At 40.2% G+C, this 12,096-nt stretch overlaps 1 protein-coding gene and 1 long non-coding RNA gene across 5 annotated transcripts in view; one reads left to right on the top strand and one right to left on the bottom strand.

Annotated features, from left to right (window-relative positions):
• The window catches only part of LOC116690659 (ankyrin repeat and IBR domain-containing protein 1), a 37,012-nt gene that overhangs the window by 13,237 nt on the left and 11,679 nt on the right, over positions 1 to 12,096 (top strand). For all 4 annotated transcript variants that reach the window (XM_032517752.1, XM_032517753.1, XM_032517750.1 and 1 more), the window contains 8 exons: positions 1,888 to 1,976; positions 2,101 to 2,245; positions 3,409 to 3,575; positions 5,756 to 5,844; positions 6,584 to 6,714; positions 9,905 to 10,039; positions 11,299 to 11,385; positions 11,796 to 11,862. In XM_032517752.1, the coding sequence (XP_032373643.1) occupies positions 1,888 to 1,976; positions 2,101 to 2,245; positions 3,409 to 3,575; positions 5,756 to 5,844; positions 6,584 to 6,714; positions 9,905 to 10,039; positions 11,299 to 11,385; positions 11,796 to 11,862 (910 nt within the window). The remainder of the gene's footprint in view (positions 1 to 1,887; positions 1,977 to 2,100; positions 2,246 to 3,408; positions 3,576 to 5,755; positions 5,845 to 6,583; positions 6,715 to 9,904; positions 10,040 to 11,298; positions 11,386 to 11,795; positions 11,863 to 12,096) is intronic.
• LOC116690661 (uncharacterized) lies at positions 1,684 to 8,718 on the bottom strand. Its single transcript, XR_004332326.1, has 3 exons — positions 8,604 to 8,718; positions 4,078 to 4,084; positions 1,684 to 1,694 (listed from the first exon to the last, which is right to left on the bottom strand). It is a non-coding gene; the product is annotated as an uncharacterized LOC116690661 (long non-coding RNA).

Here is a 12,096-nt window from a genome sequence, read left to right as displayed (position 1 = left end):
TGCTGGTCTTACAGGGAGGTGTGTTCAGGTGAATTCTTGCCGTATTGCTATCTTGAGGCAGCAGAAATTGATCTTTGACCAACAAGCCATTGACCAACAAAAACCTGGTCTGAAGTCAATATTTCATTGCATTTTAACTGCACATTAGTAAAATGGGCCTAGGCTCGTGCATGATGCGCACATTATGCTTGTTACACACACAGGGAAGCGCAGCAAGTGTCAAACTAGCAATTGTGGATTTGGACACGTCCTAATCGCACATGCACCATGCGCTTTACGACGTGTGCTCAGATCATTACAATAGGGACCATAATCTCTTTGGATGAATGACGATTAGTGTTTGGGTATGTATAACTAAACTGTTAAATTATAGGTTGCGGTTTGGCTGACAGTATCTTTTGTCGTGGCTCTGTGCCTTGAACTGCACTGTGCCAATCGACCGGGTCTACGCAAGGGCTCGTTTAAAGGTTACAGTTGATTATATCACATTCTGCTCTTTCACAAATCAATACTTACATTGTTGAAGTACACTGCCTCCTTTATGTCTGCTGTTAGGGCCAGTCTTTCACTGTAACAAGGCCTGTGTGTGTGCGTCTGTTTGTGGAGGGCAAAAGATACATCTAAAGACAGAACATGAATCTGTGAGCCACACAGTAATGAGAGGTTATCATCTAGGCCAGGGTTGGCCTTTGACAGTGTTTTTTTTTTTTTTTTTTAAATCAAGAACTATACCAATAGAGAAAATAGCGAGGGGCAAAGAGAACAGACAGTCCAGAGAAAATTACAAAATATGTCCAAAGTTTGGGATCATTTCAAGCTGCAGCGAAACAAAAACTCTGTACATTTTGTATTTTGTAAAACAGAACTAGCGTACCACAATAACACAACATTAGTGCTTCAGCATCTCAACAGAAAGCATCCAATCTAAAGTTGCACACTCTCGAAGCGACCCGGCACAAGGTAACGTTACCATTAGCATTTAATGTAAATCAATATGATTGCTAGTTGAGATGAGAGCTCCCCGCTCATCTCTCCCCACTCTCATCTCATCAATATGATTGCTAGTTGAGATGAGAGCTCCCCGCTCTCATCTCAACTAGCAATCATATTGATTTACATTAAATGCTAACGGTAACTTTACCTTGTGCCGGGTCGCTTCGAGAGTGTACAACTTTAGATTGGATGTCTCAACAGTGTGGGCAGTTGAGACACAGAGCTGGTTAGCTGGTTGGGTTATAGCTAGTTGTTCATTTTAAGAGACCTGATTTATTTTCTCTTTTGTATATATACTATTACTTGTTAATAAAGTAAAAGTATGTCTTGTCCTATTACTTGATTAAACAATGGAAAAATCGGTAGAGTAACCAACTACTAAAATAATCGATACTGCAGCCCTAGTTTGGTGTGAGTTTGGTACAGCAGAAAAAAAAATGCATAAGGATCCATTTCTTTTCTTTTCTTGAACAGACAGCAATGCAAGTGTCAAGGACACAATCCTCTTGCTGGGGTCAGATTTTTCTTACTGGCAACTTTGGTTAACTGTTTTTATGCGTGCGTTCAGACTGCAGTGTTGCAAATATTGGTGATGCTTTAATCACAAATACTGATTACCATCAGCACCTCTAGCTAACGGTGGATAGCTTAAATATTCCTGGCAGAGCTAGCACTGAATGTTGGTTCTGTATTGAGGGAATCTTCTACATACTGTGTTTTCTGCGTCCACCAAACCGTGTAATAATAATAAATGAATTGTACTTAAGGGCCTTTTTAAATTTGTTCAGAAATCTATTCTTAATAGCAGATTCATTTTTTTAAATCTTTACTCACTTGAAAGTATTTGTACTGTCGCCTGAAGACAGATTGTATCTCTTTTCTTTTGTGTCACAGTGTGGTATCTGCATGTCTTCCATTTCCGTCTTCGAGGAACCTGTTGACATGTCCTGTGGCCACGAATTTTGCAGAGCGTGTTGGGAGGGGTAAGTTAACTTTTGGTTTAACCTGCTGGATTATGCTGATCAGCTCCTACTTTCCTTACACTGATCTTCACTGTTTTTCTGTGTATACGTCATTCTTGTCTGCAATGTATGTACGCTTCCCCAGGTTTCTAAATTTGAAGATCCAAGAGGGTGAAGCCCATAACATCTTCTGTCCGGCATTTGACTGCTACCAGCTAGTGCCTGTAGAAGTCATTGAGAGTGTGGTGTCTAGAGAGATGGACAAGCGCTACCTTCAGTTTGACATCAAGGTAACAAGATGAAAAACAGAACTGTGCACTAAACAGATTTCCTTTTAATTGTGAGCCTTCTAAACATTATTGTGCTATCACCTTCAGAGATGAACACGTGACACGTGCAGAGCAAAGACTAAATTGAATATATATATTCTAGTTGACAAACATGTTATGTTACAATGGGGCAAGATTGAGAATAAAGAGATATTCATAAGGTAAGCAGCATTTAGTTGAGCTGAATAAACCAGAAATGAAGTGGTCTGAATGAAATGGGATTTTTTTTTGTTACCAAACTACCAGATCCCAATAACAACCAGCAAAGAATGACATTGACTTGACTGTTTTTTGTTTTATTTACCGTTTTTTTACTTTATATTTTTTCCTTAATTGAAGTGTAAGAGGCACAAATCTGAAATAAATAACAAGACACTTTGGTTGAGTTCATAGTTATAGAAACATGAACATGTTCTCATTCAAACTGCACAGGCACTATCATCATACTTAGGCTATTTTTGGGTTACCGTTAAAGTACTTAATAGTACAAGTACAAAATAGGGCAGGACCCAGGATTTGTTATAGTTGGCTTAAAACATCTACACCATAGGGGATTATTATAACAGAAGTCAACATGTTTTATCAGCTTAACTCGTGATCTTTTCAGATCTTAAAGTCCATGTATGTGCTCCTTTGCAAACTTTAAAAAGTAAATTAACACTAAGCAGAAAAGGGTTGTTTCACTGATCTCCTCTGGCAGATTCTTTCAAACCTGTAACAATATTGTTGTGGTAGAAATGAGTGTAATACAGTAACCATTACTGAAATACTTTTACAGGTATAGTAATTGGTGTTAATCCAATACACTTTTGGTCAAATTCAGCGAATATGTCCCCACGGTCAACTGGCTTTCTATTTTCTGTGTGAACTTAAATATCTGGTGTTCCTACACGGTCCTGGCTGCATAAATGGAAAACAAACAGAAAGAAGTGCACGAGCCACAAAACAATATTCCAGCCAATCGGCTGGAGCGGCGATGATGGTAGTGGAGAAGGGGGGTGACAACATGTGAATGTGACGGCCGACCAGTAGCTATGTGTCTGTGAATCTGGGGGGCGTTTGTAAAAATATCAGCAATCTTTGCGCAGCATCGCTTTAATCTTTTTTGTTTCTTCTATTGACAGGCATTTGTGGAGAACAATCCAGCAATCCGCTGGTGTCCCGTGGCAGGGTGCGAAAGGGCATTAAGACTGAAGACCCAGGGTCCTGGGACCTCCACCTCAGACTCTCTTAGCTTCCCCCTCCTTCGGGCCCCAGCTGTAGATTGTGGCAAAGGCCACCTCTTTTGCTGGTCAGTAACCAGTACTACACATTATTCCGTACATGAAAATATAAACATTTCTGTGATCATGTGCATTATAGTTTAAATTTAAACTTTAAAACTTAAAATATTCTAATGTACCAGTAACAGAGATTATTGAAAGCAAAACATTTGGCGTTTTTCCATTACATGGTACCTGCTTGACTCGCCTCCACTCGCCTTTTTTGGTTTTCCACTATGAAAAAAAGTCCCTGGTACCTTTTTTTTTAGTATCACCTCCGTCGAGGTTCCAAGTGAGCTGAGGCGATACCAAAAGGTGACATAATAACCTGCAGACTACCGATTTGTTGGAGAGTATCATCATTAATCACTGCGTCATGATTGCTAGCAGCGGACGGGGGGGTGTCCGGAACAAACCCGCCCTGTTTAAATAATTTAGCCTGTGCTGTTTTTGTTTTGCTGCCTCCAGCTTCTTTTGAAACTAAATGTGTCTTCTGGCTGTAGCAACAGCCACAAGCCAAGAATAAAATACAACACACCTTCGACATTCTGTGTGTGTGTCAGTTTCCTGCGGCGTCGCTATGGTGACCAGCCACGCTCGCCTCACACATGAGGCGGTACTAAATCTGCAATAGAAAAAAGAGGACGGACACCGCGGCTGGGTCAAAGCTAGAAAAACGCCAAAAGTGAAGCAAATAACATGTTTTGATTGATTAAGGGTCAGATAGGTTGTTTATTACTACAAACATTTATTGTTTCTTACAGAAAAAGCAGTAACATTAGAAGTGTGTTTTTCTATATTCTTTTTTGTATTTGTTTTGCCATTAATTACACTACCCAAAAATGACAAATTGGAAACGCGTTTAGAAGTTCCCGGGTCTATTACTGTGAAATGGAAAAACTTTGAAATCACAAAGAGTCATGTGAGAGTTGGGTGTCCGGTCGAACCCTGTAACTAGAAAAGATTGGTCATTTTCAGGGATCCAACTGAGAATCCAAAGGCCTCTCCAACAGAGACCTTTGAGAGCTCTGTTGGGCACCATCTCGCCAAAAAACAGCACTCCATTGATCATTTCTATGTGATAGGGTGGCTTAATGGAAGCCCCTCCTGAGTAAAAGGCATATGACTGCCTGCCTGCAGTTCACCAAAAAGCAGTTTAAGAAATCTCAGAGTCTGAAGAAAAAGATTTTCTGGTGAAACCTGGTATCACTGGTAAAGTCGGGCTAATACCAGTCTTTATGCTAAGATAGGGTAAAATACTCCCAACTTGCATCGTACTTTACTTAATATTGATATTGTATAAATTAAGTGTGTCCCCAAACTTGTCTTTTTACTTGTGATTTACACATTTGTAATCATTTTGCCATGATAAAATATATGTGCAGACATATTTGTAACTATTGATGTTAGCTTGGCAACATGATGCTAAATGCTGTGTAGTCCTCCACCTAGTGGAAGCAAGTAGTCTGCTGGCGTCGAGTGAGGCAGAGGGACCACAGAGTGCGCTAGCTAGCTAATTCTTGTCTCATTTGTAGTCTGATAAACAGTGAATTCATAAAATGCAGTGCCCCATATCCCTATTTTCCAACCACATCCGTATTTTCCTACCTACTGTAACGGCTGACATTTTACGGTTTTCTGATTCTGATTCTACGTGAGTGCGGTTTCCATGGGAATGCAGCTGTCGAGGCTATCGTCCGTGTTTGACAATGCTATACTCGTGCTGTTGTTTATTTGGTTGTCATGACCACAAGTGATTGACGCCCTGTCACGGTTCCAGTTGCTCATTCTCAAAGTGGAGAGAGCGCAGACGACCGTTCGTTTCTGTTAGGTAAATATCATCGAGAGCTTCGCAAAGTTGTGTAAATGCAATTTCAAGACATTTCATAGGGCGATGCATCGCAGCTGCAAAATGTATATATTGGAAACAATGACCTCACTGTACCCCACCTCACTATATAGTTCCTGAAATTGGCTGTTAGGTTCACTTGTCAGGTTTACTCAAGAGTGCAGTTGACATTACATTTGGTAATGGAACGGGATGTAACACAGGTGTGACTTTAATAGTTCCCTTGACACAAGGAAGGCATTTGGTTGAACGTTTTGACAGCATCTCTGACAGCACTGTATGATTGGTGTGTTAATCATTTGTCTTAATTTTATGTATAGAACTGTCTGCATCAGTCTAATCTGTCTGTGTATATTCCAGGGAGTGTCGAGGCGAGGCCCATGAGCCCTGTGACTGTGAGACCTGGAAGTTGTGGCAACAGAAAGTCTCTGAGATGAGACCTGAGGAATGTTAGTATTGACATTAATTTATTTATTTGTTTTTTGGTATTACACATGAAGTTACAGGTCAATTAACAAACTGTACAGCATTCTGTTTTAACAGACATTTTATTTCTTCAGTAGTCCCCTAACTAACGGTAAGCTACTGTACCTGATGGTAAATTGTTAGAACAAAGAAGATTGGATTATTAGCCAGTCCCCTTACTTGCCCAGACTTTTTGGGTTGCAGTCAAGTGATTGATTTGGTGCTAAATTGCCTGGAACTCAACCACAGTAATTACAAACAGTTTAGCGCTAAGCCAATTAAAATCCACCATGTTGATGATAAATTATTAATTAAAATGAACAGCCCACTCATTGAGAGTAAGCAATGTGTGGAAGCATTAATTGGACTATGGGCAATCTAATAGATGATTTAAGATGGCTCAAGTTGCTCCAAAGTGCCACTTCCTTTATGTGACAGTCAAGTTAAAAGCAATTATTTTGTTTTGGAACTATCTTTCCCTTCGATTTCCCCAGAATCAGTTTTATCTTGGCATTTCAAACGGCACATCAGAGGTGCTTTGATAATAGCCAATTATTCTGTTTGTGTAGGGGGTTAGGGTTGGTGGTGCATGAGCATCTTGAGGGATGTTAGCAAAATATATAAGCAATACACATTAGTCAGGCAGCTGTGGTAATAGTCATTCTCATTCTGTCTCATTATGCCTCCATTTGTTCTGTATACCTCCCCCTCCTCCTATTGAAGTGGCTGGTGTGAGCGAAGCTTACGAGGATGCAGCCAACTGCTTGTGGTTGCTCTCTAACTCCAAACCCTGCGCCAATTGCAAGTCCCCAATACAGAAAAATGAGGGCTGCAACCACATGCAGTGTGCTAAGGTAAGTAAGGCTGGGAGGTTTGTCTTACTATTGCAGTATGTAATTGGGTATCTCTTTCATCTCAGAGGCTATTCTGGCCTGAATGTTTTCAGTTGGTAATGAGTTTGATTGTTTTGAATTGGAAAACATTTGGACAGAATTACAAACACATTTAAGCCTTATTGTTAGGGGTGTAAATCTTTCAGTATCTCACCATTCAAATTTGATTCTTGGGGTCAAGATTCGAGTCATTACATAAGGGTGCTAATTTTCAATATCTATGCCAATCTACTTTGCGCTAATAAAGGCAGTGTGACAAATTCCGGCTTTAAATAAAGTGGAAAGTGTGTATAGCTTTATGGAGTTTTTATAGTTTAAAAATACCATCATCTGATTGCAACTGTGTAAACACACTAAGACAAAAGTTAACATTTATTCATGCTAAACTTACTTTCTACTAATGTTTTCTCAATTCTTAGTGACTTCAAGAATATAAAGTTCAAGTTAAAAGTTATACAAAAAATTAAAAATGCTGCCTGTTACATAAATAAATAAAATTGGTAGGCTTAGGCTAGCTTTCTTTTTGGGTCTCAGAAACTTGCCAATTTAAATAAAATGTACACAAAATAATAATAATAAAGTGGAGGAGCAGCTTGTCACTAAAAAGAGATTGATTGGTCCACCTTTAAGGTCAGTCCACCTTAAGTGAGCCTGAGCTGAAACTCTGCTTGCTTCGTGGCTAACCCCCTTCACTTTAATCTGCAGGTGGACATGGGAAACTTGGTTTGGGTCCTTGTATCATTTATTCACCACCAACTATATACACACTGCACTGCTACTTTCACAGCTAGAACGTTACTGCTAACTTTATACTGTCACACACACAGGCTCTCTCTCTCTCTCTCTCTCTTGCACTTGCTCGCGCACACACACAAACTTATTCCTTGCAGTACACAGGTGGAAACCATGTGTTTACTGTCCATCAGTAGCAATATCTAGGTGATCATGAATCAACCCCTCCCTCCCCTTACTTATCTTATCTGTTTTGGACTTTTTGGATATTGCTTTCCACACCCTTAGGCTAGATGTTGCAGGTACTGTCTCACAATGTCTGCAAAGTGGAAAGTTGAGCAACTAAGGGAGGAGAGTGAGACTGACAAAATAGCTCCTATAATGTCATTATAATTTTCTCAGCGGAAACCTAATTACAGTAAGGTTTCCCAAGGCTTTGACAGAGTTTTAGGTGGGAGCATCACTGGGGAAATTGGTTTAACATGAGAAGGAAATATGAAGGCTTAGTAACAACACACGAGTCATCAGAGAAACACACAGGTTTCACTGAGAAACGTAAGCTGCCATCTTTAAACTTAAGAAGCCTTAGGAAAACAAAAGATCTAAAATAGTAGCTAATTAAATTTGTTCCTGTAGGACAGGTTTTGTTGTAGCACTATTTTGGATTCTTGTGATAGTGCGCCTTATTTAACTTTCAAATACCTCACACAGCACAACTATCACAACTATCTAATATATTGCACACTTTTGTCAACTTGTAACTTTGCTTAAATCATTACACAATATTTCCCAGTGTGTTATAATTAACACCTTGGACTCACCTTATATTTATGATTAAATAATTAAGTATGGAACAATTGTTGTGTTAAATTGCTGATAACAACATTCTCCAGATTTGTGCAAGTAAGAAGCTCTTTTGTTCTGGCGAAGGTGGCCGTAATAATGGTGGTGAAATGCAATTCTTCGGATGAAAATGAGTAATCACGTTCAAGCTGTCAAGTGTAGCCATCAATATAAAAGGGGATTTTATAAGTGGCCTCTTATGATACTTTTAAGCTCACAAATAATCAATCACACACCTTGAAAGTCCTGTAGTTATCCAGGAGCTTCAGGCTTACTTAGTGGTGCAGGGAGAGTGTGAGACTGCTAATCACACAGTGTCATGTTACCTGACTGTATCTCTGTTACTACCACTGTCACTGGAGTGCAGGCCATGAAAGGAGCACAGTGAAGAGCCTGGCTCTATGACTTGGCATGTCTGTGACTCTGCGACAGCCCTCCCCCACTGTCCCCATCCTGGTTAAAGAGGCCGACTAGAGATGGAGATTAGTTTGGGAGGAATGGAGCAGCTTTTACAAGCTGATAGGCCATGGAGGGCTGAGCCTCTTGACCTGTTATTACCTGGCAAGAGATGGCTTTACCCCTGTTGCTTAGAAACACGGTCCTCAGTGTTACCAAGGAACATTTCTTTGTCTTTTCACCGCCATTTGCTTCCCTCCGGTCTGGCTGCACATTTTTCAAAATCTCAAGTCACGCTGTCTTTTTGTGTGTCTCTGTCCTTCCATAAACCCCTCCTCCCACTCTTTAATTTAGTATTGATTTTTCTGAAGTGCCATGTAAGCATGGTGTTTCCAGGACACCAGGAGTGGCTGCAGTGTTTTGTTTTTCTACAATACCCAATGGGACTTTCGGATGTCAAATGTAGTTGGAGTTGCTTCTAGTGGCAAGGAGCAAATGCCTGTGTCTATTAAACTTTGCCATTTGTAAAAGAAAAAAAATAGATGGGAAGGAGATAGAGACAACTCAGAGACAAGTAAGTAGATATTGAGTTGTAGGTCTAGAGACTCTTTAAGATATCCTTCACCGTTATTATGATTTTGAGAGCAGTAAAAAGGATATTCAAACTGATTTTTTAATAAGACTGGCTAATATTAAACATCTGTTTAGCTTTCATATCCTCAGAGGTCAATACATGACAATATTAGGAGCTACACAACATCAACTGAGTTGTTAAGTGTGTCTTTTTACTTTAGGGGGAATTCATGAGGTGAAAATGTGTGTGCGTGCACGCAATTGTGCGTGTGGCACGCAGAATGAATTTAGCTGTCATTTCACATACCATAGCCAATGAGTGTAATATGGTAATTATCTCCATGTAGTGTAAGTCTGACTTCTGCTGGATCTGCAATATCCTAAAAATCCAAAACAAATAAGATAAGTAAGGGAAGGGAGGGGTCGATTCATGATTACCTACTAATGGACAGTGATCACAGGGTTTCTGCCAGTGCACTGCAAGGAATAACAGTGCGTATGTTGTGTGCGGAGCAGAGAGACGCTTCTCTGTGTGTATGGCATGCAGGATGAATTTATCTGTCATTTCACATACCATGGCACCAATATTGTAATTATCTCTGTGTAGTGTAAGTATGACTTCTGCTGGATCTGCCTGGAGGAGTGGAAAAAGCACAGCTCATCAACAGGAGGCTACTATCGTTGCACCCGCTACGAGATCATCCAGCAGGTGGAGGAGCAGTCAAAAGAGATGACTGAAGAGGTACACACACACACACAGAGTGCGGATTGAGCCGCATTTTCCTGTACAAACCCGGTCGTCGTCCGACAGAACAGTAACCGAGCTTGACACAGTTAAAATCTTTTTTTTTTTTCTCATACTAATGACACATGTATTTACGTTTGTGTGGAAAGCCTGCGTTTATTAAGCAACTGTAGGAAGACATTCAGAAATGTGCGCATCAACGCACACCGGGCAACAAGCGCATGTTAATACACACACACACACACAGAGTTGGACACTTATTATATTATTATCAGATCAATTTGATCAGACGACGGGGGGGACTCGCACGTGGTCGCAGCGCACTACCACAGCTAACCTGTCCATCTAAAAAAATAAAATCAAGAAGCAGAGGGGGTCGAGTTGATGAACATCACATTCATCATGTGTTCAGCCCACTGAACTCCCCTTTCCAAAATGTTACTTTACAGCAGTACTCCACTGATTTAGCAATGCTTTCCCAAAACATTGTCTTACTCACAATGGACAAATAAAAGGATCAAAATCCACGTCGCAGAACCAGAGATATTCTACATAATTCAATGCCTTTTTCTTCTGTGTCAAAACTTGGTGACTACGTTATCCACAATACAACTTGACCACTGACAGTTTGGTCAGAGATTCAGGTGTGCTGTATAAATAATTTGTAATGTAGCCTTATTTTCAAACTTGTAGTCTACCATTCCGTTGACCCAATGGACATCACTTAAGGCAATTCTCTAGACTTCACATAGCTCCCTCTGGAGTCACAAAAGGACTTTTATAACTTTTGTCTTTCCAAGACTTGTAAACAGACTTTGATGTGTAAAGTCAGTGGAGTTCCCCTTTGCAGTTAGAAATAATGGATAACTAGTAGTCAATCAGCCCAACTTTAAAACATACACTCTCTCATTCGTAACTTTCCCATTGGAAAAAAAAAAAGGGCACACACCAATACAAAGAGTAGAACAGTACTCTCAGGAAAGCACTTAAGCCCATGAAGCCCAACGCACGCACACACACAGTCTAGATTCTTGACAATGTAGCCATCCACAATCAATCCGCCCACCTTCATCAAAGTTGAAAAGAAGTTCATTCTTCACTAGCATTCCACCCAATCACAAGCACTGATTTTACCTGTGGCACTACTCACTTACTTTGACTGCTTTCAACCAAGTAGCTACATTTTCCTCTGTGAAGGGGAACAACATGCTCAGGGGTTTATTGACTGTGACTGGTGTCTCATCACGGTTTTTCAGGCGGAGAAGAAGCACAAGAGCTTTCAGGAACTCGACCGTTTTATGCACTACTACACTCGCTTCAAGAACCACGAGCACAGCTATCAGGTAAACAGGCCTGGCTTTGCTTTCCAATGATGTCTGCTTTGCATAGTGTACTAACCGTCATGCAGGGGTTGAGGCAGTGGGAACTTGTCATCTAGTGTACAGTAAAACTGGCACATGGCCTCATAGATGGGCATACTCTCTAATGCAATATACTGTAAAATTATCAAAGTATGGCATTTCTGTACTTTTCTACAATATTACTGGAGACTGTCCTACTTTGTCTGTGATTGTTGTTAAACAATAATCAGACATCCCCAATGCCTTGATTAAAAATAGTCTTTGGCTTCCACCTTTTGATGATTTATTTACCCTAATTTTCTGACATTCTCTTCATTGTTTATTCAGACAGTATTCTCAAGACATTTTTACTCAACAATAAAACCTAAGAACTTTTGTCTCTGTCACAATAGCTGGAGGAGCGCCTGTTAAAAACAGCCAAAGAGAAGATGGAACAGCTCAGTCGAGCCCTGAGTGGAAGTGAGTGTGCAGTCTGCCATAACACTGTTAATCTTTATTACATATTTAGACACATCTTAAAGGAGAATTCCGGTCAATTTCAACACGTAGCTCTGTTGTTTGTAAATTTGGAGTGCTGTCAGGAGAGAGAAAAATGAAAACAATCGGTTCTGCCTACACCAAGTTAACCTCCTGTTAGAGTTAGCACACAGCAGGCTTAAAAAGGGCAAGTTTTAAACTTGTTTTTAGCCTCTA

This window comes from Etheostoma spectabile, chromosome 6, assembly GCF_008692095.1.
Source record: "Etheostoma spectabile isolate EspeVRDwgs_2016 chromosome 6, UIUC_Espe_1.0, whole genome shotgun sequence".
NCBI classification, from domain to species: domain Eukaryota; kingdom Metazoa; phylum Chordata; class Actinopteri; order Perciformes; family Percidae; genus Etheostoma; species Etheostoma spectabile.
Note: the sequence above shows the minus strand (reverse complement) of the source record. Positions and strands in the feature narration are given on the sequence as shown.